The 27,510-nt window shown below is 44.4% G+C and overlaps 1 protein-coding gene across 5 annotated transcripts in view; it reads left to right on the top strand.

The window, feature by feature from the left end:
- The window catches only part of HTT (huntingtin), a 637,913-nt gene that overhangs the window by 47,361 nt on the left and 563,042 nt on the right, over positions 1 to 27,510 (top strand). For all 5 annotated transcript variants that reach the window (XM_085849284.1, XM_085849282.1, XM_085849286.1 and 2 more), the window contains 6 exons: positions 15,697 to 15,754; positions 16,088 to 16,188; positions 16,794 to 16,905; positions 18,209 to 18,340; positions 20,736 to 20,885; positions 21,020 to 21,096. In XM_085849284.1, coding sequence (XP_085705410.1) covers positions 15,697 to 15,754; positions 16,088 to 16,188; positions 16,794 to 16,905; positions 18,209 to 18,340; positions 20,736 to 20,885; positions 21,020 to 21,096 — 630 coding nt within the window. The remainder of the gene's footprint in view (positions 1 to 15,696; positions 15,755 to 16,087; positions 16,189 to 16,793; positions 16,906 to 18,208; positions 18,341 to 20,735; positions 20,886 to 21,019; positions 21,097 to 27,510) is intronic.

Here is a 27,510-nt window from a genome sequence, read left to right as displayed (position 1 = left end):
CACTGTTCCCATATTGTGCTGATCAAAGTTTGCGATGGATTTCTGCTCCTGGTCCACCTTCAGCCCACAAAAATCGGATCGCTGTAAGCTGATGATCTTCTTTGGTGCAAACAGACAGCAGAACAGTCATGTTAACTGCATTACAACGATATATCATGCTATATATCGTTTTTGGCCCTATCTCTCAATGGTGAAGAACCACTTATAAAGTTGAATCCTCCTCGTATCCAGATTTGGGTCTTCCACAAAATCGAATCGATTTGGCCTTGCCACACATCCAACCTGTCCACCAAGTTTCATCCGAATCTGTCTCCAACTTTTTGAGATTTATGGCTAAAAATCATTTTTGGCCCTCTCTCAATGGTGAAGAATCACTTAATTTTCAGATCCGGATTCGAATCTTCACCAAAACCGAATCAATTAGTTGTTGTCACACACCCAACCTGCCCACCAAGTTTCATCCGAATCTGTCTACAACTTTTTGAGTGCTTCATATCGCTTTTGGCCCCCTCTCAATGGCGAAGAAACACTTTTTAAAAAATCTTAGTAGCAGGATCCGGATGTTCACGAAAATTTAATCGATTCTTCCTTGTCACACACCAAACCTGTCCAAAATTTCATCCGGATCCGTTCACAAACCTTTTGAGATATCCTGCGCACACACAGACAAACAAACTAACAAACAGACAAGCCGGAAGGCGACGAGGGATTCGATAGGATCGAAGCGCTGGATACGATGCTTTTCATTCTGAGCGATCCACCGACGAAGATTCTTTGCCAAGACGTATTGGTTCACATACAATTGTTCCTCTGCCTGGCAAGATTTTTCCTATTCCGTATTTTGCCAACTGGCACTCCTCATAAAAAATGACGGTAAATAGACACCCTATTTTTGAAGGACTACCATTTGAAAAATAATCGGGTTGCTGGTTTTTGCTGTGGAACCTCGCGTTGCACGCACGCACGCACGCATGCACGCACGCACGCACACACACACACACACACACACACACACACACACACACACACACACACACACACACACACACACACACACACACACACACACACACACACACACACACACACACACACACACACACACACACACACACACAGACGGAAAACCCGATAAACTTCTCTCAATGCTCTTGTTTGACCACACCTCCTGAGCCACACAATATTTTTCATATAAGCCACGCCCACTTTCCATAAGCCACGCCCACTTTCCTACGCCACTCCCACTTTTCATCAACCACGTACACTTTCCCACGCCACTCCCACTTTTCATCAACCAGTCCACTTTCCCTAAGCTCTGCCCACTTTCCTACACCACTCCCACTTTCCCACATCACTCCCACTTTTCATCAACCACGTACACTTTCCCTAAGCCATGCCCACTTTCCTACACCACTCCCACTTTCCCACATCACTCCCACTTTTCATCAACCAGTCCACTTTCCCTAAGCTCTGCCCACTTTCCTAAGCCCCTGATAAAAAATGACGGTAAATAGACACCTGATTTTTGAAGGACAACCATTTGAAAAATAAAACCTCAATCAAAAATCGGCTCGAGTAAAATTTTCTAAATATCTCCAAGTGTTTAATTCCAAAGTCTCGTTTCTCCACATTCAAAACTGAAGGACAAGTACTGAAAATACTGTACGCGGTTTTTCGGCCGCTGCACAGCAACGGGTGGTTGCTGGGCAACGAAATTCAAACACGCACATTCCCAGCACATATTGCACATGTTGGCAAAGTTTCATCGAAATCGGTTTGCTGGTTCGTGCTGTGGAGCCTCGCATTGCGCGCGCGCGCGCGCACAGACACACACACACACACACACACACACACACACACACACACACACACACACACACACACACACACACACACACACACACACACACACACACACACACACACACACACACACACACACACACACACACACACACACGGAAAACCCGACAATAAGGGATATCTAGCATATATAGCGAATCCAACAGAAAGGGGTGAAAACATAACCTCCTTCACCTTTACCTGATGGAGGTAATAAATCATTGCGGATATTTTTGACTCACCCTCACATTTTGTAAGTTTAAAAAGGACATAACTGAAAAATTGCCGAAGCGCCCTGAAACTAGAACTTCGACTCTAACTTATCATAAGCCACATACCAATTTTCGGTTATATGTGTTATCTGGTACTAGTATAGAAGCCCATCAAAAATGATGGGTTGTTGGTATTTTATTCAAAGTATTCAGACTGGAAGATGTGTTTTGTAGCAAGAAGCGTTATTTTTAAACACAACATGTACAAATGTTACCTATTTTCTTTATCTTCTGGCACGTTTCATTTCGACGGTACAGCCTCGTGAGCATGCCAAAGTCCGAAGCCTCGGCCTAGCGTCAGGTGTGCTTATGTCATCTTTATTTATTCGACATCCATGTTATGTAAATGAACACACGTTTTATTCTGTGTGTGCGTTAAATATCACGTGCAGTGAATTTAACCTCCCTGCACATTGTGTTGTTTTTAAAAACGCTTCTGTACACCACCACTGAAGCCCGGTTGCAAGTCACCGTCTACATTTACAATAGAAGAGATGTCATGACTCTTTAAAGGAAAATGCTTTTTTAAATATAATCCTGTAAAATAGACCATTGTGAACACAGTTGTGTCAAAAGATTGGCCTTTAAAACCCTTTTTAAATCGTTCTTATGAAGGGGGACCGACAAATACACACTTTTATTTCGGTAGTTGGGGGGGGGGAGGGGAAACAGGTTGGACGGACAGATGGAGAGTGAACCCTCTAGTCCCCTACGGTGAAACTGGTAGGGGACTAATGAAAGGTTTCAATGAAGAATTGTACGTGTAGAGGTTTTGAGTTTATTTGTATACGCATACACAGGACGTGCTGTGAATTGTCACCTTTACCCCCCCCCCCCCACCGTGATTGAAAAGTTTTCGTGTGTATATACACCAAGAACAATTTCTCCATTTACGGTGTATATAATACGATGTACAGCGTCAACAAGAATCGCTTGTAAACCTTCAATATAAAACCAGGATACCCTCATTTCGTCGAGCACCCTGTATGCTGTGGTTTAAGATCACACCTGCACCGGTTTCCTTTAGCCACCTTTTTACCCAGTTTTCCGTTTGAACTTCACTGTATTTTTAGATCCTCGTGGAGGATCTCTATGTCTTACTCACGTTGTTGTTCTTCATCTTCTTCTTGTAGACATTTTTGTTTCACAGCCAACAGTTTTCATCGAAACTTCCCGAAACTTGGCATATAAATGTAACAATACCCTGTGCAGACAGCAACCATGTCCGATTTTGAAAATTCCTCCAAGAAGAGAAGTTATGACGTCAAAATATCTCCGCTAATGGAAATCGCCTAAAAAATTATCTCCGAAACTAGGCAAGCTTTTTGAATTCTGTTTGCGGGAATCGAACAGGGCATTAGCAGTGATGAATTACCGCACATATGATGCATCTCTGTGACGTCATATCAATTTTTATGACGTCATTCCTATTTTTTGACATTTTTTGTTTCACAACCCGGAGTTTTCATCGGATCTTCGTGAAACTTGCCATGTATATGCAGAAAGCCCACGCGCAGGCGGTAACCATCTCCGATTTTGGAAATTCTTCCGAGAAAAAAAGTTGACGTCATAATATCGTGGCTAATGGAAAACGCCGAAACCATTATCTCCGAAACTAGGCAAGCTGTTTGTTGTTTGCGGAAATCAAGCCGGGCATTAGCACAGATAACTTATTGCAAACCTGATACATCACAATGACGTCATATTCGTTTTTATGACGTCATCATTAAGAGCACGAGGATCTTAGCTCATTTGAACTTGTTTATTTATCTTCATGCATATTGTTAATTTTTTTTCATCTTTTTTTTTTTTTTTTTTTTTTTTTTTTTTTGTATACCTTGGTCGAGGCTCGTATGAGAGCTAACACACAACTCACAGCAAGGAGGCATGAGACAAGAGGGGCGGGAGTGGAAGGGACAAAACATTGGGGAACAGACACAGGTGAACTGTGGAAGGGAGAGGGATGGGGATGGGACGGGGAACATGGCGAGGGGAAGATGGACATTAAAGGGACTTTCAGGAAGGAAAGCAGGAGAATTGAAGGAAGTGGGCTTGGGTGGATTATCGGGGGTAGAAAAGATCGAGGATTTGGATGGGGGAAGATAAGAGGTGGTGGTGAACAGCTGTTTTGAAAGCCTGGAGGGAAGAATGGGAAAGAATAGAGTGAGGAAGTTTATTCCAAAGGCGGGAAAAAAGAGGAATGAAAGAGTGAAGATGAGCAGTGATTCGTGATTTTGGTAGTTTTACCAGAAGGGGTTGTTGGCGGACCTTGAGCGCCCTGTGGAAATGTGGTTGGGACAAATCACAGAGAGAGCAGGGGGGGCAAGGCTGGAGAGGAGTCGGTAGAAGACAGAAAGACCACCGACCAACCTGCGGTGATTGAGTGAGAGGCCCAAAGACTCAGCTTCATTGCGGGAGATGCCAATGATCTTAAAAGCCCTGGTTTCGACAGCGTGAAGTCGAGAAAGGTGGGAGGCAGGAGCACCAGCCCAAGCAGTACTCCATCAGGCTACGGACAAAAGCTTTGTAAGTGGTCAGGAGCTCAAGAGGGCCGAGGAAGGACTTTGCACGACGGAGGATTCCCAGTCGGCGACTGGCTTTTGAGGCAAGGTTGGAAATGTGACTTTCCCAGGAAAGGTCATGGCAGATAGTGAGACCCAGAAGCTTGAAAGAAAAGACTTCTTCCAGAGGATTGTTGAGAAAGTGGATGGGGGGGTTTTGTAAACGGTCCTTTCGAAGAGACATAGTGAGAGTGTGAGATTTGTCTGGATTGAAAGACATGTTCCACGTGTTGGACCAGTTTGTGATTTTATCCAGATCTGCAGTGAGCGAAGAAGCTGCTGCTTGCCGGTCTGAGGGATGACAGATGGTACGGCAGAGGGTGGAGTCATCGGCAAAGAGAAATAGAGGATTTTCCAGAGAGTCCGAGAGATCATTGATGAAAACCAGAAAAGAACAGGGCCCAGAACGCTACCTTGAGGAACTCCAGCCTGCACAGGAAGAGGGGATGAAAGAACTCCATTTAGGGCCACACGTTGACTGCGACAGGAGAGGAAGTCTGCGAGCCATGAGTGGAGATGGCCTTGAATACCATGGGAAGAGAGTTTGGTGAGTAGGGCAGGGTGCCAGACTGTGTCAAAAGCACGTGATATGTCCAGGGATACGGCTCGGATTTCCTGTCTGGCATTGAGGACCTCCATCCATTGATGGGAGAGCAGTAGCAGCATATCTAGGGTAGAGTGACCTGGTCTGAAACCAAATTGATGATTGGAAATCAAGCCATTGGAGAAGAGGAAGGATTTCATGTCTGAAGCGATGATGGATTCCATAACCTTGCTGATGATTGGGAGAAGGCTGATTGGTCTGTAGTTATAGGGATCTGTTTTTGCACCTTTTTATGCAGGGCAGTGATGTTAGCAGATTTCCAAGCAGATGGCAGATGACCTTGGGAAAATGAGAGGGTGAATAGAACAGAGAGAGGGTGAGCAAGAGCAGAAGAGCAGGCTTTGAGGACACGTGGGCTGATGCCGTCTGGACCGGTTGCAGAATCTGACTCGAGGTTTGAAAGCAAGCTCTCCACCTTGTCAGGAGAAAAGGATACAGAGTCCAGGGACAGTTGGGTGCGACTGGGTAAAGTGGGTAGAGATAGTGATGGGTTTGGGACACAAGATTTAGCTGCAAACACCGAGTTTAGACATTCAGCTTTATCACGTGTGGAATCAGCAGTGCGGCCATTTGAGGTAAGGGAGGGGATGGAGGGGGAACATACACCAGAAACAGATTTGATTAAACGCCACCAGGATTTTGAGGGGGGAGAGAGGTTTGAGAGTTCAGACTTGAGATGAGAAAGATGTTGTTTTCTGGCTCTCCTGAGGGTAGCTACACACTTGTTCCGAGCTTTGTGGAAAGAACTGAGATTGCCCTCAGTTGGGTTTGCTTTCCATGAGGCAAAGGCAAGTTGTTTCAGGACAACTGCCTCGCCACAAGCTTCAGTAAACCACGGGCGGGAGGAAGGGTAAGACAACTGAACACGAGAGGGGATAAATCTGTGCATGAGGGAGAGCAAGTTTCTTTGAAAGAATTCCCAGGATGAGTTGATGTTTGAGAAAGTAGTGATAGGAGACCAGTCTGTAAGTTTGATGGCTGCTCGGAGACCCTGCCAGTCGGCTTGAGTGAAATGCCAGACTCGACGGCGGTGAGGTGGTTCTCTGATAACAGCCAGAGAGATGTCCACTTTAACAAGGACGTGGTCAGAAGAACCAATTGGAGCGAAGGAAGAGCAGCAGATATTGTCAGGGAAATTTGTCAAAATCAGATCCAGAAGAGATGGAGTACCATTGGTTGAGATCCGGGTCGGGAAGTTGACCGATTGAGTCAGTCCCAATGAGTCACAGAAAGCTTTTGCTGATGTCCCATGGCAGGAGAGAGGTACCCACACCTAGCCAACTGGCGTGATGACAATTGAAGTCGCCACATAAGAGGAAGAGAGAGTTTGGATGAGAAGATAGAAGATGGTCCATGTTTTCGGAGAGTGAGGTGTAGATGGAGTCATCACTGTTCGGTGGACGGTACAGTACACATATAAACATGAGGTGGGAGTGGAGGGGAAGCCGAAGCCAGAGGTATTCCTGGGGGTGTGGGGGAGTGAGAGCAGTGCAGGGAGAGTGAGGAATAGAGTCTTTGATGAAGAGAGCAACACCTCCACCAGGACGAGGCTCAGGTCTGTCATACCGTAAGAGGGAGTAACCAGGGAGAGATACTTGGGAGTCAGACACGTCTTGGGAGAGGAAAGTTTCTGTTAGGCAGATAATGTCTGGTTTGTCAGTGGCAACGTGCATGGAAAGATCTGAAAGGTTTGAGCGAAGGCCCCGGATATTTGAGGTCCACACTTTTAATGAAGAGGTAGGGAGGAGGCTTTGGGTGCAGGAGGTGGAGGGGGCGGGGGAGGGTAGGACGAGGGACGAGGGGGAGGTAAGGAGGGTTGCTGAAGGAGTGTGGGGTATTGCAGAATAGCGAGGGGGAGGGGCCGAATGAGGAGGAGAAAAGGCTCTGTGGTGCTGGGAGAGAGGGGGGACAAGAGACAAGGAAGATGGCAGTTGAGTATTTGAGGAGGTGGAGTGAAGAGATGGAGGTGAGAGGGCAGTGGAGGGAGGCAGGTTGGTGGATGAGAGGGGGGGCAACTTAGAGAAGGAAGAGTGAGGGGGATGAAAGGTGGGAGAAAGGTGAGGGGAATTTTTGAAAGAGGTGAGAGGGAGGCTTGGAGGGAGAAGAGTGGGATGGTTGCTTTGAGAGTGAGAGTGAGGGGTGAGGGGGTGAGTTGGCACTGAAGTTGGAAAAAGAATGGTTGATGGAAAGCGAGCATCCATGGCAAACTGTGGTTTTTAAAAGTTTTAGGTCAGAGATGCGATTTGAACACAATTCTTGATGGATGCAATGAAGGCGAATTCAGAGCATGGAGAGAAGAAGCGCTGTAATAGTTGGATTTTTAGGCAAGGAATGAAGGAGAGGTCGAAATGAAAGCAGTCTGTTGAAATAGCAGAAGAGTAGTGCATTGTGAAACAGTAAAGAGTACCACATGTGTGAGAGAGGAAGATGAAGCATCATAAGATCGTTTTTGTTGTTAATATTAATGTATGAGAGAGTTCAACAGATTAGGTCATGGAAATGTAAAAAAAAAAAAGAAATCGAGGAAGACGAGGAGGAAGTTAAGAGGAAGAAGAAGTAGCAGAATCGGGAGAAGGTGAGCGTGTTGTTGTTGTTGTTGTTGTTGTTGGGTATATATATATATATATATATATATTTTTTTTTTTTGAGATAAGAAAGAGATTAGTTGGGAGAATGGGGGATGTTTGGAAAGTGGGGAGGATGAAAATTGAAGGTAATGGGGAGGATAGAAATTGAAGGTAATGGGGAGAAAAAACAAACAAACAAAAAAAAAAAACGATCGAACACCAAGTGGAACCGGTAGGCCTCAAGCCTAGGACTAGGCCTCAAACACCAGGTAAGAACGTCGACATAAATACTCACAAAATAGCACGATTTTTGAAACAAAACCGAACTAGGAACACACATTAACATGTAGGTGAGAAAATTAAACAGTTAAAACGGGACAAATAACAACCGGAACTTAACTTTGAGAATGTCAGCAGGGAGCCCCGAAGGAGACCTCTTGCCGCTCAAAACCGGAACCGGAAGTGTTTGATCTTACATTTTCTTACATTTTCTCTGCCATGCAAGTCTTGCACAGGCACTTGTTCCTTTATTGGATACCGGCTAAAGACAAATTAGAACACACCAGTATTTTTCATTTTTAAATGAGATTGGGCATTGGATGATGAGAAATGCATTGACACACAGTATGTGGGATTTGAATCGCTGCGTCATGAGGCAAGTTCTGGAAAACGCCAAACAGGATGTAATCATGATGTACCATGGTATATACAAATCGACGGTTCTACCGAAGCAGTTTCTTTACTAAGGTTCCAATCTTGGATGGGTCGCCACTCTGACACTGGAAGTCAGGGCAGGAATTTGTTATTTGTTCAGGGTGCCGGCGATAGCTCGCTTCCTTTACGTGAAGCCATCCTGCCAGCCCCAATGACCTCGAGGTATGCGCACTCGCCTCTGAGGCACCGAGCCTGGGTTTGAACGTTGACCCAGTTACAAACACTCATCCTTGGTGCTTTGCAGGCAAGGCAGGAAATCGATTTGTGTGTACCGTCCCTTGGATAGACATTAAACTGGACATCCGGTCTCTCAGTATTGGTTCGTGGATGTTAAAAATTCCATGGTGTCCTTCGCGGATAGTAGGCAAGCTATCACGAGCACCCTGAACAAATTCCAAATTCCAAATTCCTGCCCTAACCTACAGGAGACAGCGCTATCAGTGGCACAGCCACACCCTCAGCCAATGCTGCCACTCTCAACCATATGCTGTGTCTGGAATAGGAAGAAGAAGAAGAAGGATTCTTTCTGCCATCCCAAACAAGACGATGAAATGTTTTATTTTTTATTTTAATCTCACCGCTTTTTTTTGCTGTAATTATTTTTAATGTGGCTTTGATGATGGTGTGTAAAGTCCCTTTAGAGGACTGTGTTCTCGGTCTTAAAGGGTAACTAAACTCAAACTAGAAGGGCACTCGGAAGAGCACATACCTCCGCCACGTAACGCCTGATCCATGACAACATATCGGGCCCAATACATGTTTGAAATATCATATTATACAGTACGACATCGTTTTTGGCCCAATCTCTCAACGGTGAAGAATCGCTTTAAAAATTAAATAACTCTCGTATCCAGATCCGGATTCGAATCTTCACCAAAATTGAATCGATTCTTCCTTGTCGCACACCCAACCTGTTCACAACATTTCATCCGGATCCGTACACAACTTTTTGAGATCCTGCACACAAACAAACAAACAAACAAACAGACAGAAAGAAAGGGGTAAAACATAACCTTCTCCACCTTTGGTGGTGGAGGTAATTAATAATACTGATCATTACTCTAATCTGGATATTATTTAATTATTTAATTATTTTGTGTCCTTGTATGAAAATTTTGCATTGATCTGGCAACAAATGCTATTCCATTGAATGTCCCAGACGTTTACATGGGGGCAGCCACGTCCTGTTTTTGGAAAGAGTGGAGGTGACTGGTTGAGGTGGTCTTCTATTGGTGGTGAATCTCGTTATTTAAAAAAAAAAAAAAAGTTTATTTTATTTTATTTTTTTCCTGCTTGTGATACGAGTTTGTGAAAATGCAATTTTCAAGTTTTTTTTTTTTTTTTTTTTTTTTTTTGCAAACTATTAATAACACTGGTCAACAACAAATTTGTTGTCTGCTTTTTTTAAGCTGATTTAGGACGAATCTGATGCGCTGAATCCAAAACTCACATTAGTTTTGTTCAATCAGGTCAAGTTTTTGAGATATGGCCACATGTCGTTTTTTACATTTTTGTTCACATGTACGCATGTGTGGAGCATTTTAGAAGAAGTTGGTGGGGGTAAAATGTCATGTCAAATAATTGTTTTGATTGGAAATAATTATTTTAATGACAAGAAGTATTCAGGTACGATAGTTCTGGGTGATTATGTCGAAAAGGGATCAGTTTGAAGTCATAAAACCTCAAAATCTTCCAAAAATTGGTGAGGCAAAGCATAAAGTTCGTGGATCAAAACTAAAGTTAATGGGGCAGATTTTGTAATAATGTGATACAAAAAAGTTGTATTTCTTGAAATAACGAACTCTGAAGAATGTACAATACCTACATGCGCCAATTTATGACATGCGCTTCTGCTCAAGCTTGGACCTGCTCAACATGCGCTTCTGCTCAAGCTTGGACCTGCTCAAAATTTATGACATGCGCTTCTGCTCAAGCCACAGTACGAACCCAAAGATTGGAGACTGTTCATTGACAGCAGCAAGCGATCACTGAAATGTGTTCTGCTACACAACGGCAACTAGTTTCCCTCTGTACCCATCGCTCACTCGACTACACTGAAGGAGAAGTATGAAGCGGTGAAGTACGTGCTGGAGAAAATTGGTTATGATCAGCATAAGTGGTTTATTTGTGTTGACCTGAAGATGGTGAACTTTTTGTTGGGGCAACAGTCTGGCTTCACCAAGTACCCATGTTTTCTGTGCATGTGGGATAGTAGGGACCGTGCTCAGCATAACACGAAGAAGGACTGGCCTGTGCGGGAGGAATTGGTGCCATGCAAAGAAAGGAACGTCATCAACGACCCTCTGGTGGACAGAGACAGAATACTCTTCCCACCGCTGCACATCAAGCTCGGCTTAATCAAGCAGTTCACCAAGGCTCTGGACAAAGATGGTGACTGCTTCACTTACTTGTGCCAGGCTTTTCCAGGATTGACCATGGAGAAGTTGAAAGCTGGCATCTTTGATGGTTCTCAGATCCGTCAGCTCATCAGAGATCCAGAGTTCAAAAACTCAATGAACGAAGTGGAACTGGAAGCGTGGAAGACATTTGTTTTGGTAGTGAAGAACTTTCTTGGCAACAATAAGGCCAGAAACTACGCAGAACTTGTCAACAACATGCTGATTGCTTTCAGAAACCTGGGCTGCAACATGAGCATCAAGATGCACTACCTATTTTCACATATGAACCGGTTTCCTGAGAACCTGGGTTCAATGAGTGACGAGCAGGGGGAGAGATTCCATCAGGACATGAAGGAGATGGAGACCAGGTATCAGGGTCGCTGGGACGCAGTCATGATGGCTGACTACTGTTGGAATCTGAAGAGAGACCTCCCTGCCGCTGAACATTCCAGGAGTTCGAAGAAACGGAAGTTCAAGCCCTGAAGTTTGAACAGTGGTGACGCAACATGCAATTTACTTGTACTTACCTTTATCAATGCCCACCATTCAGATGACAGTAATCGATGTTTCTATCATGTAATCAATAAATGTTGTTGGCAAAACATTTTTTTTTCTTAAAAACATGTTTAGGATGATATGTGTTGACAAAAATCAGCTGATAATGCCACAAAAATGTAATTGATTTTGTCACAAGATCTGATTTTTTCAAATCAACTTAGCACAAAAACCTGACCTGATGGAGAGAAACGGATGCCATTTCCTGATTCAGCAGTGCCAGAATACCCTAATTCACTTGTAGAAATCTAGACAACATTCAGAAAGTAAAAAATTGTTGACCAGTGTAATTGGCAAATCGTTCAGCTTGACTTGTACTATTTTCATATATTCTGTCAGTTATTGTTTGCCTTTCATCAAACACCCCCCCCCCCGTCTACTTGTATCACGCGCAAAAATTGTCCAATTCTGTGCAGTACATCATTTCTGTTCCATCACATGTGTGTGTGCGTGTGTGCGCCCATGCCACATACTTGCTTGGAGGATCATATTTGTGAATGTGACTATTGTACACTACCCCCTGTGAGTGGTGGTCCCCCTGGTGTGTTGTTCTTTGAAGATTTCTCTTGTCGTGTCGACCTCTGTGCTGACAGTGCAAGTCATCGTCAGTTTTTAGATATCCCTTTAACTTGGGCATCACAGATTCGTATCTCGGTAAACAAACACAGCAATGAGGTTCCTCGCTGACTGTTGCGGCTTATTTTCCCCGCCGTACCGAGGAAATTGCTTTCAAATTGTACAGTCTCACGATATGTGCAAACCTCTTTATGCAATCTTAACCTGGATAAAGCTCAATCATGGCATTGAGATGGGAATGTTGCACAGTTATATTCTGCTTCATTTTGCAGCGTGCGAGGATTGTCGTTGGAAAAGGATTAGGAAGCAAAAAATGCACCTGAAAATGGACAAGCATTTCAATGGAGCTTTTCCATGCATTGGTGTATCTGTAAAACTAATTGTTAAATCACAATGTGATATTGTCTTTGATGCAGCACATCCATCAATCCATCTATCCATTTGTGATGGCACCGTTTCCAGATTGTCAGTTCTGTCGAAGAGGTTTCCGTGTCTGTGAACCTCGTTTCGACTGATTGCCAATGTACTGTAGGTTGTTGAAGGAATTAGGATTTTGATTTGTGCACTGGCAATTCAAAGCCTAGTCTTTTAAAACGGTGGGATCGAAAACATTCACCTGCGAAGGCGAGGAGATATGATTATTGTTTTGATGCCATTCTGAAGGATGGCGCACACAACACCAGGGTGACAATTTGTAGTGGGGTCAGGAATCGAGCCCATACTCGACAGCTCAAAGATTCGTACCTGAACTCTGACCTATTCTCCCAGGTCACTGTGCCACATGCAGTGGATATCATTGGAGTCTGAGAACAAGGAGCTTCACGACACCCACGTTGAAAGAACAGACCAGTGCACCTTTCAGTGCCCCATTTAATTTAGACAGGACCATGGCAGCATGGTATGACCTCGGAGTCATGTCAGTCAGACCGTTGCCACTTCTACGAATATGTTGGGCGCTTATAAACCAAGGTCTGTTTCCTTAGGTTGGCTTGAGTGCAACTTGTGAACCACCGAACTCTTGATGCTTGGTGAGTTGGCCAAAGTAGCAGGTGGTACAATATTGTTGCGGAAATGGCCCTTAGTGTGTTATTAAATATAGGATTAGCCCAGATTCCCCATTAAATGCATGTTTAGCCAGGTTGTTCAGTAAATGGACGCTACATGTGTGTCAGGAGGTTGTAAGAGGCTGTTCATTGTTCGTACATTGGTGGTGGACCGAGAGGTTCTTCTTCTTCCTTCCCATCTCCGGACAATAGGCCTTGCCCAGTGCTCTGAGAGGGGGAGTGGCCTTGAGAAGGAAGTGAAACTGAAGGAAGGAGCCAGTGGGCTTCGAGGGGAGCGAGTGAAGGAAAGGCAGTGGTGGATCTGCCGGGAGAGAAACTGAACCTGAGTGCGCCGAGTCTGCCATTTTTGGCAGCAAGTGAACCTGCACGTCGAGTCGGGCAATCGACTTTGTGGAGGAGTGGTTTTGGACGGCGGTGCCTCCTCGGCCATGGACCCAGCCTGCGGAGCCCAACACCTCGATTTGGCCTGATCTGGTGAACAGGCCAGGCCTGGATTTGTATGCTAGATCTTGTGAAAAGCCAGCTGGAGCATACCACCGTGGATCTTTCGCTCTGGTGCAGTCGACCTCGCGGGGTCTGAACGTGCCGAGGCTGCGTGCGTGAGGGCTGCGACACATGGATGAGCGCCATTTTTCCACGCGGCGTGTTCGCGCTTGGGTGCTCGAATCCGTGGACATCGGCTTGTCACGAGCCACATTCGTGCTTTTTACACTTTTCCTCTCGTCCATGAAACATCACCAAGTACTCTGTGTCTTGTCTGCATGTTGTCCGTGTCTTGTCTGCATGCCATTTAAGGTTTATCTCGTTAGGGTCCCCTTCGAAACCTGTAATCCTTGTCTCCCGAGTTAAGAACGGGTTATAGATTAATCATAACATTGTCGTGAATGTTTTGCTTGTGTTGTGCTTCCCCGATGTGTCCCCAATAAATCTGGCTGATTTGTATGAAGTTGCCGCTTTGAATTGATTCGTGCCGCGCCGAGAAACGACCGCTCGATTTGGATATAAAAACCAAAATGGTTACAGACTGGCAGAATTCGCTCGGTCTCTGACAAAACCAATCTGTAACCGGGGTCCATTTCCCCAACTGGTAAGGTCCAGGGGTACGTTGGTATTACGATTCGAGACGCGTGACCCGCGGCCTGTGCTGAACCAGCTGGCGTTATAACCCCGGAGACGACGGTGGTTAGGGTGGCGCCGAATCTGTAACATTTGGCTGTCGAGAGAGAGAGAGAGAGTAGGGTGCGAAAACCCAAACTGGTTATGGACAGTGATTGACGCACTCGTCAGAATCCCCCCACCGCTGAATCCGTAACAATATCTACAATATCTTCACAGTCCACAAAGCCTTTGTCAGTCGCTCAATTGAGTAATTCTCTCTGATATTTGCCGTCACCCCAGCATCACATCTGTGTGTCTCCGAGATTCTGTGGAATACAAAACTCTCAAAGTTATTGCAATTTCCCATGATGAGGCCAAGCACAAGGTCTGTTTTCAAATTGTAGGCTCTCTTCTTTCTACCACCCATTCACTGATATTGCTCATTCTGCTCTCTCAGTCCTCTGACCATCCCCAGCAATGCCAGGATGCCAAGCGTTCTTCCAGTAACCCGCTCCTGATTTAAACTTCCAAAATCCAGGTTGACTGCACACTTCAACTCTTTTTATTCCTTGCTTCTCCCATCTGTGGAACCATTTTCCATAAGGTGTTCTGTCTCTGACTCTTCCGTCCAGGACTTTGAGCAAGCAATGCACCGCCATCTCTCGTATTCCCCCGTTATGACCCATAATCTTTATTACCTCCATCAACCTTTCGGAACTCAATCATGTTACGTGGTAGTTTTAGTGCTTCTTCCCCTCCTCCCTTTTCCTCTCTTCCTGTTCATTAATTCCCTTGATGTTGGTCCCCCCGTTAGTTGTACCTTGCTCTTCCATGAGCCTCACTCTTGTAAAGAAAAAAAAATTTATAAACTGGTTGTTGGGTTGATAAATAATTAATAAACTGCCACATGAACATGACGAGGTTGTGGTTTGGATGTAAGGGTGGTACCTTTAACATTGCTTTAACATTTCCCTTTCCCTTTCATCCAATGTGCATGCCGCACCATTTGACCTATGACGTCAGAGTTGTCAATAAAATACTCTTCGTGGGGAGTCCTTCCGATGTTTAAAGTTTTGCATCGATCGGACAGTGGTTGCAGAGAATATGTTGTTGTTTTTAAAGCGAAAAAATGGACATAGACACACAGACACAGGCGTTAAAAGTCTCCAAACCCCTTCGGGGTGAGATGAAAAATACTCAAAAGTAATTAAAATTACAACACGCATTGCACTTCCATTTCAATCCCCGGATAGCGTACTCTGGTTGTGCAGAAAGTGTCAGTGACTCATGTTATGAGCATCGAGTTCGAGCAAATGTTCTTACAGCAGTAAATGATTGATATTTGGCTGATGAAGTTCATTCTCCTTTAACGGGGGAAAGGTGGAGGTGTGTATTGGGAGTCGATAATTTATGGAAGATTTCATTGCTGTTTCTCACCCTGCAGGCTGGAATACCTGAAGATGATGTAACCACGAAAGAGAGCAGCTCGATATTGATACATGGTGAGTTGCTGAGCTGAATTAATAGATTAAATTTTTTTTTTTAAATAATATAAGCTTGCGTTAACCACCACCTATTTTTCACTTTTTAAAATTAAAACCTCCATCAAGGCATCTGCCGAACACCACTCGTCCCCTTCGCTAGACTTCATCAGCAGGATGCTACTCTCAGGTGTTCATGATTGAAAACAAATTGGACAGACGTGCGCACGCACACACGCGCAGACTCGCACGCATGCACCCACACACTCACCCGTGCACACACGCAGGCACAGACGGCTCGAATGGAATTCTCTTGTAATTATTTTTTGTGTGTTCACTTTTGTTTTCCTTCAGAGCAAGCATGTAGGTCTTACTCTTTTGGAGAAGAGGAAACCGAAGAGTTGCTCGAAGAATTGCAAGAAGTTGAAGCCGGAACGGATGATGCTGAAGACAAGGTCAAACTTAATCTGCGTTATCATGTGCTTGTCGGTCTGTCCATCCCATATTGCGAGATGACGGAATCTCGTGAGATTGAATTAAGCTTTGTTTCATCATTCTTCAATTTTAACCTCTTGATTTCTCTTAAGTTCACCCGGAATTAATTTGATCTTGAAATTAATTAATTATGACTGTAATTAGGCTTTGTGGTGTGGGGGTTGAGGGTTTTGGGGGTGGGGGCTGAGATTTTATGTTGGAGGTTGGGGGGGGGATTGAGAACTTGGAGTGTTTAGTCATGTTGTAGCATAGGAGGAATCGATTTGATGAAGTAACTATTCTTTGTGTGATAATGTTGAAGTTAAATTTTACTTTACATTGGAATTTCCATGGGTCCCTGCTGGTAATAATTTTTGGATACGAGGCTAGTTGGGATCTTAATAACGTGTTAACCTAGCTGTTTTGTACCACCATCAATCCAATGTTGTTGAAGCCACTCTCCCCACTCTCTGTATTTGATATTACTTTCCTCGACATGAGAAAATGCAACCTCACGTGTACAATGGGTTGCCTTTACGGCTTTGGTTTAGGACCAATCATCCATAATCAACTGTGTGCTACGCAGGAGGAAGGTTTTAAAGGAGATGTTGGACACTACTCCGACGGAGACACACCACCAGTGGTTCACTGTGTGCGTGTGCTCACTGCGTCCTTCCTACTGTCGTGCAAAAAGAACCGTAAGTTTGCACCTCCATGAACCTTAAAATGATCATTTTCCCACGTCAGGCCGACTGACTGTCTCATCTCTGTTTCTCCTTGTATTGGTATATACTGGTCAGTATGAGAGTAATGCCTCCTCTTTGTTTTTTTTAATTTATCACTCCATATCATTCCAATTGCAGGGAATTATGCATGCATATGTGGCAAATAATAATTTATTTTTCCACATCATCTCCGTCATCTGCAATGCACTTTGACGAGTACATCAAACCGACTCTCGTCTGTTCCGGTGTCACTGCTGTTTCAGACCGACAATTTTGGGGCTTGTCATTGATATCGTTTTCCCAATGGTAACCTAACGGTGCTCACATTAATGGTAGAGTCGCCGTACACTATCTTTAATCTCCGATTAATATCATATGTGTAGTGTACACACACACAGGTAGTGGATTAAAAAAATGGAAACACCTGGGTAAATTGGGGTGGGGGGGGGGTGCGGTGCAATCCTGGAATGGCCTTCGTATCCAGATACTTGATTAAGAATGCTCCAGGCAGTTTAACCAACACTTTCAAATTGCCTTGTCTTCAATTTAAAACCACAAATGCCTTGGTTAAAAAAAACAACAACAAACCGTACCTTTTTCCACACACCACGCGTCCTGCCAGGACTGGGGAAGTGCCCGTTCGCCCTCTCCAGCAGAGATGATGCCACACATGGGCGGAGCATGAATGTGCACGAGGCATGACATGAGCGGAACATGAATATACATTTTATTTTGAAACTTGGTTACATCACACTCCTCGCCTGGTTTTTATATAAACCACTACAGCAGTTGATTGAGCAAAGAGAGAATGATGTGACGCGAGAAGCAGGGGAGCCATCCTGGGTCGAAACATTGTCAAACTGTTATTGAACATTATCAAAAATGTTGAACATTTGTGGAAAAAAGTTTTTATTTCATGACTCCATAGTACATCATAATATACAGTCACTAAATTCATGGACCAGACAATGGCTCATGGTTCGGGACATAGTGGAAATAACATGAGAAGATGAAATTCACAATTGACAGAAGCGATGAAAGAATCCACTCTTCCGCCGTGAGTATAAGCAGCATGACCTCAGTTATGGGTCGCAGGTAGATGTGGGGTTTGTCATTCTTCATGGTATGGATTCGCACTTTACGAACCCGACCGTCTGTGCTGGCAATGTCTCAATCACATGTCCGTCGGGCCAATCGTTCCTGTGCACATCCTGGAACAGCCAAAATCGCTGGGAACTGACACCTCAATTTGTGTGCGTTTGTTTTGCACTCACAGGTCTTATATCAGACAGTCGAGTTCGGGTGAGTGTCAAGATGTTATCTCTGGGATGTGTGACCGCAGCTGTTGCTCTCCAGCCCCAGGCTTTCTTCTTGCCACTATACAAGGACCAGCCTTCCAGCAGAGAGGGTGAGCTGTGGTTGTGTCGTGAAAATGAGTCCGCAGATTCACACAAGTCCAATAAAACAGGGTTGCAGGATATAATACAACTTCAAAATAGGGTTGTACTCGTTACCAAAATCCAACTTTTTGAGATGGAACTGTGGCATTAAGAGTGGTGACTTTTAATTGTTATTTTAATTATTTTTTTTTAGTATACAATGTCGAGGCTTGTAGAGGAGCGAGAACATCGAACGGGTCAGGACGCAACAGAACAAAAATAACAATAGAAAGAGGGGGATGAAACGCATCAATAGCAGGGTTGTGGGATAAAATCGAGGGCAACTTTCATAAATAAGGGATGTGGGGAAGAATGGGGGTGACATGGGGATGACACGGAATAGAGGAGATACAACTGAAACTGGAAAAAAACAAAAAAACAAAAAAACTCGTAAAATATAAAATCAAGACAAGTTGCAAAATAGAAATAGTTTAAACACAATGGTGATACAATCAAAATTCTCAATCTCAGAAATGGAAGGAAAAGCTCGAAACTTTGGAAGAGGTCGGATTGAAGAGAGTTAAAGTGGGTATAGAATATTATGGTCGGAGATGTGGGCTGCTGTGGATGCTCCTCCAGCAGGCCTGAGGGACTTTCTGCATCATTATGCTCGCGTTATCGGGCCGTGGTGACGCGGAGACGGCTTGTTTATCAGCCGAGATTGTGTTGCCATCACCGTTGTGTGTTAAAACGAATCCTATTTTGCAGTTCGTCTCGATGTCATATTTTACGAGTTTTATTTTTTAATTTTTTTAAAATTTAAATTCGACGTTTTCATCCGATTTGGAAGCGATCCTTCGTGTGAATCTTTTGAGCTTTGGTTTCATAGTTTTGCACGCACTTGAAGCAGTGAGATGAAGATCTGTTTCTGTCACGTGTGCTGCCATGTTTGTGTTGAGGTGTGATTTAATTTTTTTTAAATAATATTGTTTTTAAAGAGGGATGGCAATCGAGCTTCCCGAGGGCCTTTTTCCTCGTTATACAAATCGACTCAAAACTCGTGTATTCTATTTAACTCTACGCACTATGAACTATATTTTAATGTTTATTATGAACTATAAAATTCTTCATTATCAACTATTTAACTATGTTTAACTTCGTATATTTCATGGGGTAGCTTGAAACGACTATTATCCATCATGTGATGTATATTGTGAGCGAGTTATTTTCCTTTTGGGGAGCTTTTGCATCTTGAAGGAATTTCACTTTTCTGCTCATTTCTGAGAAATGCAAATATCCTGGAAAGATTGCAGAATCTTTTGAACATAAGCATGATGTTTAATATTGAACTGGCAATTAATAGGGGGAACTGTGCCTCATTTGAATGCACGTCATAAGGGTTCGGGTGGTGTGGCCTGCAGGACGACCGATGTTAAAGAACTTCATTCGAACTTGGATGCACACTCTGGGGAGGGAGTGGAAAGACTCCAACCGAAAAGTAATTTATAAAAATAAAAAGCACAAAATATGGTTCTTGGGAGAAGGAGGAGGAGGAGATTGGGACCATACTCTGTGCAGAGCGTTGGTGTTGCTTAAGCAGTCTCCTTGGCGATTGGGCACAATCGCCACTCCGACATAGTATACCAGCATGCTGGCACTCATTTTGCCGACCTCGGAAGGATGACAGGCCGAGTTAACCCCACCTGGTATTAATTCAACAGCTGAGCGGGATTTGAACTCAGGAACCTAGGATTCATAGCCCACCACCATAACCATTAAGCCAACACCAGGCATGGAGGAGAAGGAAGATATATAAAAAGGAAGGAAGAAGTGAGATGAAAGATGAGCGAGAAGTTTTAAGAGAATTTGAATGGGGCGACTCTTCCCATCCCACGTGAGAATGTCCAGCTAAGTTCTCCGGCATGGCGTCTGGATGCTCTCCATTTAATGTCTGATGACTGTAATTAATTAAAAATACCACATTTCACCGAAATGCAATCTCTTCCGCTCAGACTCGATCCAACCGGCTATCAATTGGCATCGTGAGCTCCTGAGCAAAGAGAGATAAATGAAAACCCGATAACCTTGCTTTCCTTTCCATAAATACACTTTCAATTCACTGTGCCAGCTCGTCAGTCAAGCTGGAATCTCATCCGATTGACAACTTCTCGCCCATTTTAACACACTATCGTGCAAATTGAATAATAAATCGAAAAGGAATTTATTTTATCTTTACGCAATCGAGGCAATCTTTAATTTATTGTTTTCAATTTACGATAGCGATAAGGGGTGAGATAATTATTTGATATATATATATATATATATATATATGTATTTTTTTTTCTTCTTCACGTTCACATGTTGCGCTGGCATTTTGATAATCACAAATGATCTCAAGCTTTTCCTCCTATGTGATGTCGACAGAGCAATTGGTGAGCGACGTGCTCAGATACATATCCCACTCAGACCCGCAATTGCGCGGTGCCACAGCCGTGCTCTGTGGCACAGTACTGCACGCACTGCTTTCCCATCCACCGACACTTATTTCCACCAGGTCGATTGAGCAGGTTACAGGTATGCAGGTGTCCTGTGTTTGACTGGTGCTGTGCGTTTAGTAAATTATGTAGAATGTTGAAAACCATGGACATTATTTTTTTTCTGCTATTTCTGTGTCATTTCTATCTGGTGGGTTGTTTTCTTCTTGGCAGACATTCTGCTGCCCATTCACAAAGCACTTTGTGACGCGTCCTCTGTAACGACTCGCCTGGCCTGCATTGCTGTGAGGGTAAGGAAACTCGGTCAATTTGTGATGTCGCATGAAGTTTGTGTGTCTGTACTACCAAAGTGTGGTGTTTCACAATTTCATTTTTGCAAAAGGAATAATTTTATGGGTCATTGAGCTGGTCATGGGCACAACTAAAATTGGCCTCTTGACCCTCCCCACCCTCCTGGGGATGGGGAGGATGACCCAGACATTAGGCAGAGTAACGTATCCATATTAATATCCAGATCAAACATGACAATAAGTGGAGGGGTGCACCACGATTATAAAAAAGAAAGACTGAGAGCATGTGCAACCACAATTTTTACATGGTGCAAGTGGGTGTGCAACCACAAAAGTTTGTGAAAATAATGGGGGTCACAGCCATTTAATTTTTTTTTATTTTTTAAATGGGGGCACAACCAGGATTTTATTTGGTGGAAAGCGGTGTGCAAGCACTTTTTAATCTTTTTTAATTTATAAGGGGGTTGGGGGGCTGAACCAGGGTATTTTAAGGACGGGAGAGGCTGGGGCTCAACTGGGATGTTTTATAAAGGGGTGGAGGTGTACACATGGCATTGGTGCAAGATATTTGACTGATGCTATAGTTTTGGCATGGAGTGAGCAAGTGATTATTGCTTATAAGGAATAGTCAACCCATCTTTGAATTGCCTGAACGAATGAAATGTGTACAAAGAACACTTTTTCTTTCAGTGTCTGTGTGAGATGCCTGATCTACAAAGGATCATGCCAAATGTTGTCACTCTCCTTACGCTCGCCTCTTTCAAAAAAAAAAAAAAAAAAAAAAAACTTTGACAGTTCATAGAGCACAATACCCTGCACACTGTTCAAGTATGTATATACAGGAGGACCTTGGCGTTCACGGGGGTTAAGTTTTTGAAAATCCCAGTGACCGCAAATCCGCGAGCTTCGGGGGTAATGGGGAAAATCGTGTTCGGGACTTCAACTTTAAAACCCGTCCAAACTGTACCTTCAATTAACACGAGCAGCGACCCACGGAACACCCTCCCTTTATTTGGGTGGTGTATGGACACCGAAGCGCTGCCTCGCATGCTCCCAGAAGTTTGTTTACTGCGAACAACCCAGTGTTAATTTTATTCATCCGCACAATTATTGCCAAAAATAGTTATGAATTTGTTTTATGTTCCCAGAGATCAGACGTTGAAGTAAAAAAACAATGACAGATTGCAAAATGAAAGTGTTAATGATTGTGACTGAAAGTGCTCATGAGGAAAAAAACATGTTGTTTTACACATCTCGCTAATCGGCATAGTTTATTGTTTGTGATGATGGTGAACAATAGTGATGATCAGTAAAAAAGAAGTTTTATTTCAGTGGCGGATAGAGAGCACAGGGCGATTGGGGGCCCTGACAATTTGATTTTTACTCATCACCTACGACCCATGTTTGTTGTGATGAACGATCTGAAAAAAGGTTTTGTTCACTGAGCTGAATTAGTCCGTTGAAAGTTTTTCATGAACAACATTTTCTTGGGAGCTTTGAACCCTCCAAACGTCACTCCAGGTCTGCCCCCTGCGTTTACACGGTCTCACTCGAAACAACGTTGTTGGTTCATGGGCCTGCAGCACGTTCGGTCTCACTATCAACAACATTGTCTGTCCATGGGCCTGCAGCACGTTCAGTCTCACTATCAACAACATTGTCTGTCCATGGGCCTGCAGCACGTTCGGTCTCACTATCAACAACATTGTCTGTCCATGGGCCTGCAGCACGTTCGGTCTCACTATCAACAACATTGTCTGTCCATGGGCCTGCAGCACGTTCGGTCTCACTATCAACAACATTGTCTGTCCATGGGCCTGCAGCACGTTCAGTCTCACTATCAACAACATTGTCTGTCCATGGGCCTGCAGCACGTTCAGTCTCACAATCAACAACATTGTCTGTTCATGGGCCTGCAGCACGTTCGGTCTCACTATCAACAACATTGTCTGTCCATGGGCCTGCAGCATGTTCAGTCTCACAATCAACAACATTGTCTGTCCATGGGCCTGCAGCACGTTCGGTCTCACAATCAACAACATTGTCTGTTCATGGGCCTGCAGCATGTTCAGTCTCACAATCAACAACATTGTCTGTCCATCGGCCTGCAGCACGTTCAGTCTCACTATCAACAACATTGTCTGTTCATGGGCCTGCAGCACGTTCAGTCTCACAATCAACAACATTGTCTGTCCATGGGCCTGCAGCACGTTCGGTCTCACTATCAACAACATTGTCTGTCCATGGGCCTGCAGCACGTTCAGTCTCACAATCAACAACATTGTCTGTCCATGGGCCTGCAGCACGTTCAGTCTCACAATCAACAACATTGTCTGTTCATGGGCCTGCAGCACGTTCAGTCTCACAATCAACAACATTGTCTGTTCATGGGCCTGCAGCACGTTCAGTCTCACAATCAACAACATTGTCTGTTCATGGGCCTGCAGCACGTTCAGTCTCACAATCAACAACATTGTCTGTTCATGGGCCTGCAGCACGTTCAGTCTCACAATCAACAACATTGTCTGTCCATGGGCCTGCAGCACGTTCGGTCTCACTATCAACAACATTGTCTGTCCATGGGCCTGCAGCACGTTCAGTCTCACAATCAACAACATTGTCTGTCCATGGGCCTGCAGCACGTTCAGTCTCACAATCAACAACATTGTCTGTTCATGGGCCTGCAGCACGTTCAGTCTCACAATCAACAACATTGTCTGTTCATGGGCCTGCAGCATGTTCAGTCTCACTATCAACAACATTGTCTGTTCATGGGCCTGCAGCACGTTCGGTCTCACTATCAACAACATTGTCTGTCCATGGGCCTGCAGCACGTTCAGTCTCACAATCAACAACATTGTCTGTCCATGGGCCTGCAGCACGTTCAGTCTCACAATCAACAACATTGTCTGTCCATGGGCCTGCAGCATGTTCAGTCTCACAATCAACAACATTGTCTGTTCATGGGCCTGCAGCACGTTCGGTCTCACTATCAACAACATTGTCTGTCCATGGGCCTGCAGCACGTTCGGTCTCACAATCAACAACATTGTCTGTCCATGGGCCTGCAGCACGTTCAGTCTCACAATCAACAACATTGTCTGTCCATGGGCCTGCAGCATGTTCAGTCTCACAATCAACAACATTGTCTGTTCATGGGCCTGCAGCACGTTCGGTCTCACAATCAACAACATTGTCTGTCCATGGGCCTGCAGCACGTTCGGTCTCACAATCAACAACATTGTCTGTCCATGGGCCTGCAGCACGTTCGGTCTCACAATCAACAACATTGTCTGTCCATGGGCCTGCAGCACGTTCAGTCCCTCTTCTTATCCGGAATTCATTATGTTTGGCAAAGATGTGCAAATCGAGTGGGTCTCCTCCTCTACCCGTTGCAATCTCCAGACATTCTTGTGTAAAAACATTGGTGGGAAGCAGGACTGCACACTCTACAGGCTCTTACCTCGGCTTGTGTTGATTGTCATTGCAAATGCCAGCCTGACTGGAAACTGTCATCAGGGAAGAGCTGGGAAGGAAGATTCTTGTCAGTTGGAGAAAGAAGAATTCTTAGAATAAGAGGAATTGACCCGGCACGCTCACCACGGAGCATTCGCGCCTCAAGAAGATGATCGGTGACCTTTAAGATGTAACGTTGCAGTGGCTCTTGAGAGTTGAGATTGCTCAACAACATGATGGGAGTGTTAACTTTCAGTGACATCCATGCGTTGGCATCCATCCAAAGATTGATCTAGTTAAGAAACTCAGATGGATAAAGGGTAGATAGCGTTTGATGGACCATAGATTCGACACTTGACGATGAAGGTGTCACCCGACAGGCGGTCGTGGATCTTGCTGTTGAGAAGATCAACCATGTTATTCGTTGTGATTAAACTCCCAAATCAAGCCAACCACTCAGAATTTGTATCATTGGACGCTTCTTCAAGTCCGAATAAACCCGGTCAGGAAGCCCCGGAATGCTGCATCGATCACTCCAGAAAGAATTAACCGGAAGCGGACTGAAGGCGAGGCCGAAGGAATGAAGCCGAAGACCTGTGCATACTGTGTCATGGGAAGGCCTGTGATGCCTAGCCTTTCGATATTTCATGATTATGTTAACAATCGTTTTCTTTGTACTTCACACTGAACGGAAAATGCAAAGGTAGGGCACGGCGATTGTCAATATGACAGGTTCAACGTTGTGTTTGGCCAAAATTGCATGGAAATATCAATGGCGGATGTTGGAGTCGGCCTTCTTATGCCGGAATGACGTGGCAGACAGACAGAGACAGACAGAGACAGACAGACAGCTGCCACTACTTTATTACATCGACGTTTGTGCTGACCAATCTGACTTTGAGAAATCCCAATGCCATCTCACCTTGCACCTCCAACCTATTCTCTACCAGCTGTCTCAGTGCAAACATCCCATCCATCATCCCCCTACCCTGTCTAACACCCCTGCTGCTCTTCTTCGATCTCCACACTGTTCCTTATCCTCTCCAGCACCTTCATTTCACGATGACGTGACTTAGGAGCGTCATGCCCCCTGTACTTCCCTGGATCTTGAACATCGCCCTTCCCCTTCCATATCAGCACAATTAACCCTGTCCTCGAATCCTCCGGAATTGAACCCTCTCACACATATTCCACAGCCTCTTCGTCCAACCGACTCCGACTTGTTCCACTGCAATTATCACGTGTCCACACCCTCCACTCACCAAGCACCCCTTATGTTATATAGTTAATATGTTGATGTAACTTACATGATGTGAAACGTCTTCCCCGAGGTTGTTCTTCACAATGAGAAACATGTGGAATCCAACGAATGCGTCGGTTTAAGCAAAATCTGCTCCTCCACCAAGGCATAGGAAGTCACCGACATGTTTTCCAACGAAGAGCAACATTGTGAACAGAAGTTTGTGTTGTTTATCGTATGCTCAGCGATTGAGCGCTGGCGGTGGCAGTCACACAGTACCATCAGGCATCGTAATTCACATTCACTGTTGTGTGCTCTCAAACCACCAAGCTCGACAACAAGAAAGGTGGAGCTCTTTAGTTTATCCTTGATGGAGTGAAAGGGTTTTCAGACTCGGATAAGATGTTTCCTTGCACTCTTTTGAACATTTTTATGATTATTTTTTTTTCTGTGCCATAATTTTGACTCGATGTCTAATCGGCAGAAGAAAACGTTTCTCACCGGTTGAGGTCAACACGGTCAAATCCACAACGATGAGGGCACCTGATAAGTATGGCTCCTGTGCCGGCTTCAAGAGTCTTCCGCACCAAGTGCATCTATCAGAACAGATGACTACTCACCATCGATTATTTTGAAATGTAATCAAGTTGTCTGCATTCCCAAACCGGTTTCTGGAGGAGATTATCCTCATTCTTGATGTTAACCTTTGACCGGCAGTCGTGATTGCCAGGGAGAAATGGACTTGATTGTAGCTATACGGAGGGTTAGTATCCATAAAAGTATCGATTAAGCCATTACCGCAGGCCGCTTCTGAAATTACGGTGGTATATTATGGGTGTGGGCAGCTTGGCATGTTGGCTTTGATTGCATTTCATTTGCACTTCCGTGCACAAAGGTCATGCAATGCAAGAAGTAGACTGCGGTGTTCTCCAGTGGACATTCTATCGATGAGAAGAGCCTCAAATTTGTTTTGTTTCATTCGCAGATATTTATTGGTTTATTTATTTATTTTCTTTCTTCCCATCGCTGTCTGTGTAAAACTTTTTTTTTGCAAATGTGTGAATGAAATACGAGAAGAAGCAAAGTGAATTGCTATTTCACTCTCTCTCTCTCTCTCTCTCTCATAGATCACACGCACAAGCACACCTCGTACGTCGTATTCGTATTTACCTCTGCCACCGAAGGTGGACGGAGGTTGTGTGTTCACCCTTTCTGTGTGTTTCTTGCAAAATCAAAGATTCGCAATTATATCGGTTGGTGCGGTCTGTCCTGTTTGTCTGTCTGTCTGTCTGTCTGTCTGTCTGTCTGTCTGTCTGTCTGTCTGTCCAATCGACTGCGGGTTACGTTTTACTCTGATCTTCATGAAACTTAACCACCTCGTCGAGGTAGTGACAAGCTGGAAGTCGATTGTTTTTGAGGTCATAGGGTCAACGTGTTTTTTTTTTTTTTTTGTGTGTGTTGTTGTCATCATCTCAGAAATGCATCAACTCAGAATTAAAGAAGCAGATTGTCGTCGTCGTCCTTCTGCATCGTCTTGTCGGAATACGGTTGCACTGCGGTCACTTTCTTACCTGGAGTATGTTGTTGAGTCGTCGGATTGAATTGCTGGATCCCGAAGTGGGGACCGTCTTCACCAAATGAGAACAAGAAGGGTTACTGCAAGGCATCGTAGGCCTTGTTTGTGTCACTCACCCTTTTAACTCTGGTGTCACGTTGTG

Source organism: Eptatretus burgeri, chromosome 12, assembly GCF_056783735.1.
Source record: "Eptatretus burgeri isolate ZD-2024b chromosome 12, Ebu_testis_v1, whole genome shotgun sequence".
Lineage (NCBI taxonomy): Eukaryota > Metazoa > Chordata > Myxini > Myxiniformes > Myxinidae > Eptatretus > Eptatretus burgeri.
The sequence above is the reverse complement of the archived record's forward strand: the minus strand, read 5'-3'. Positions and strand labels throughout refer to the sequence as shown.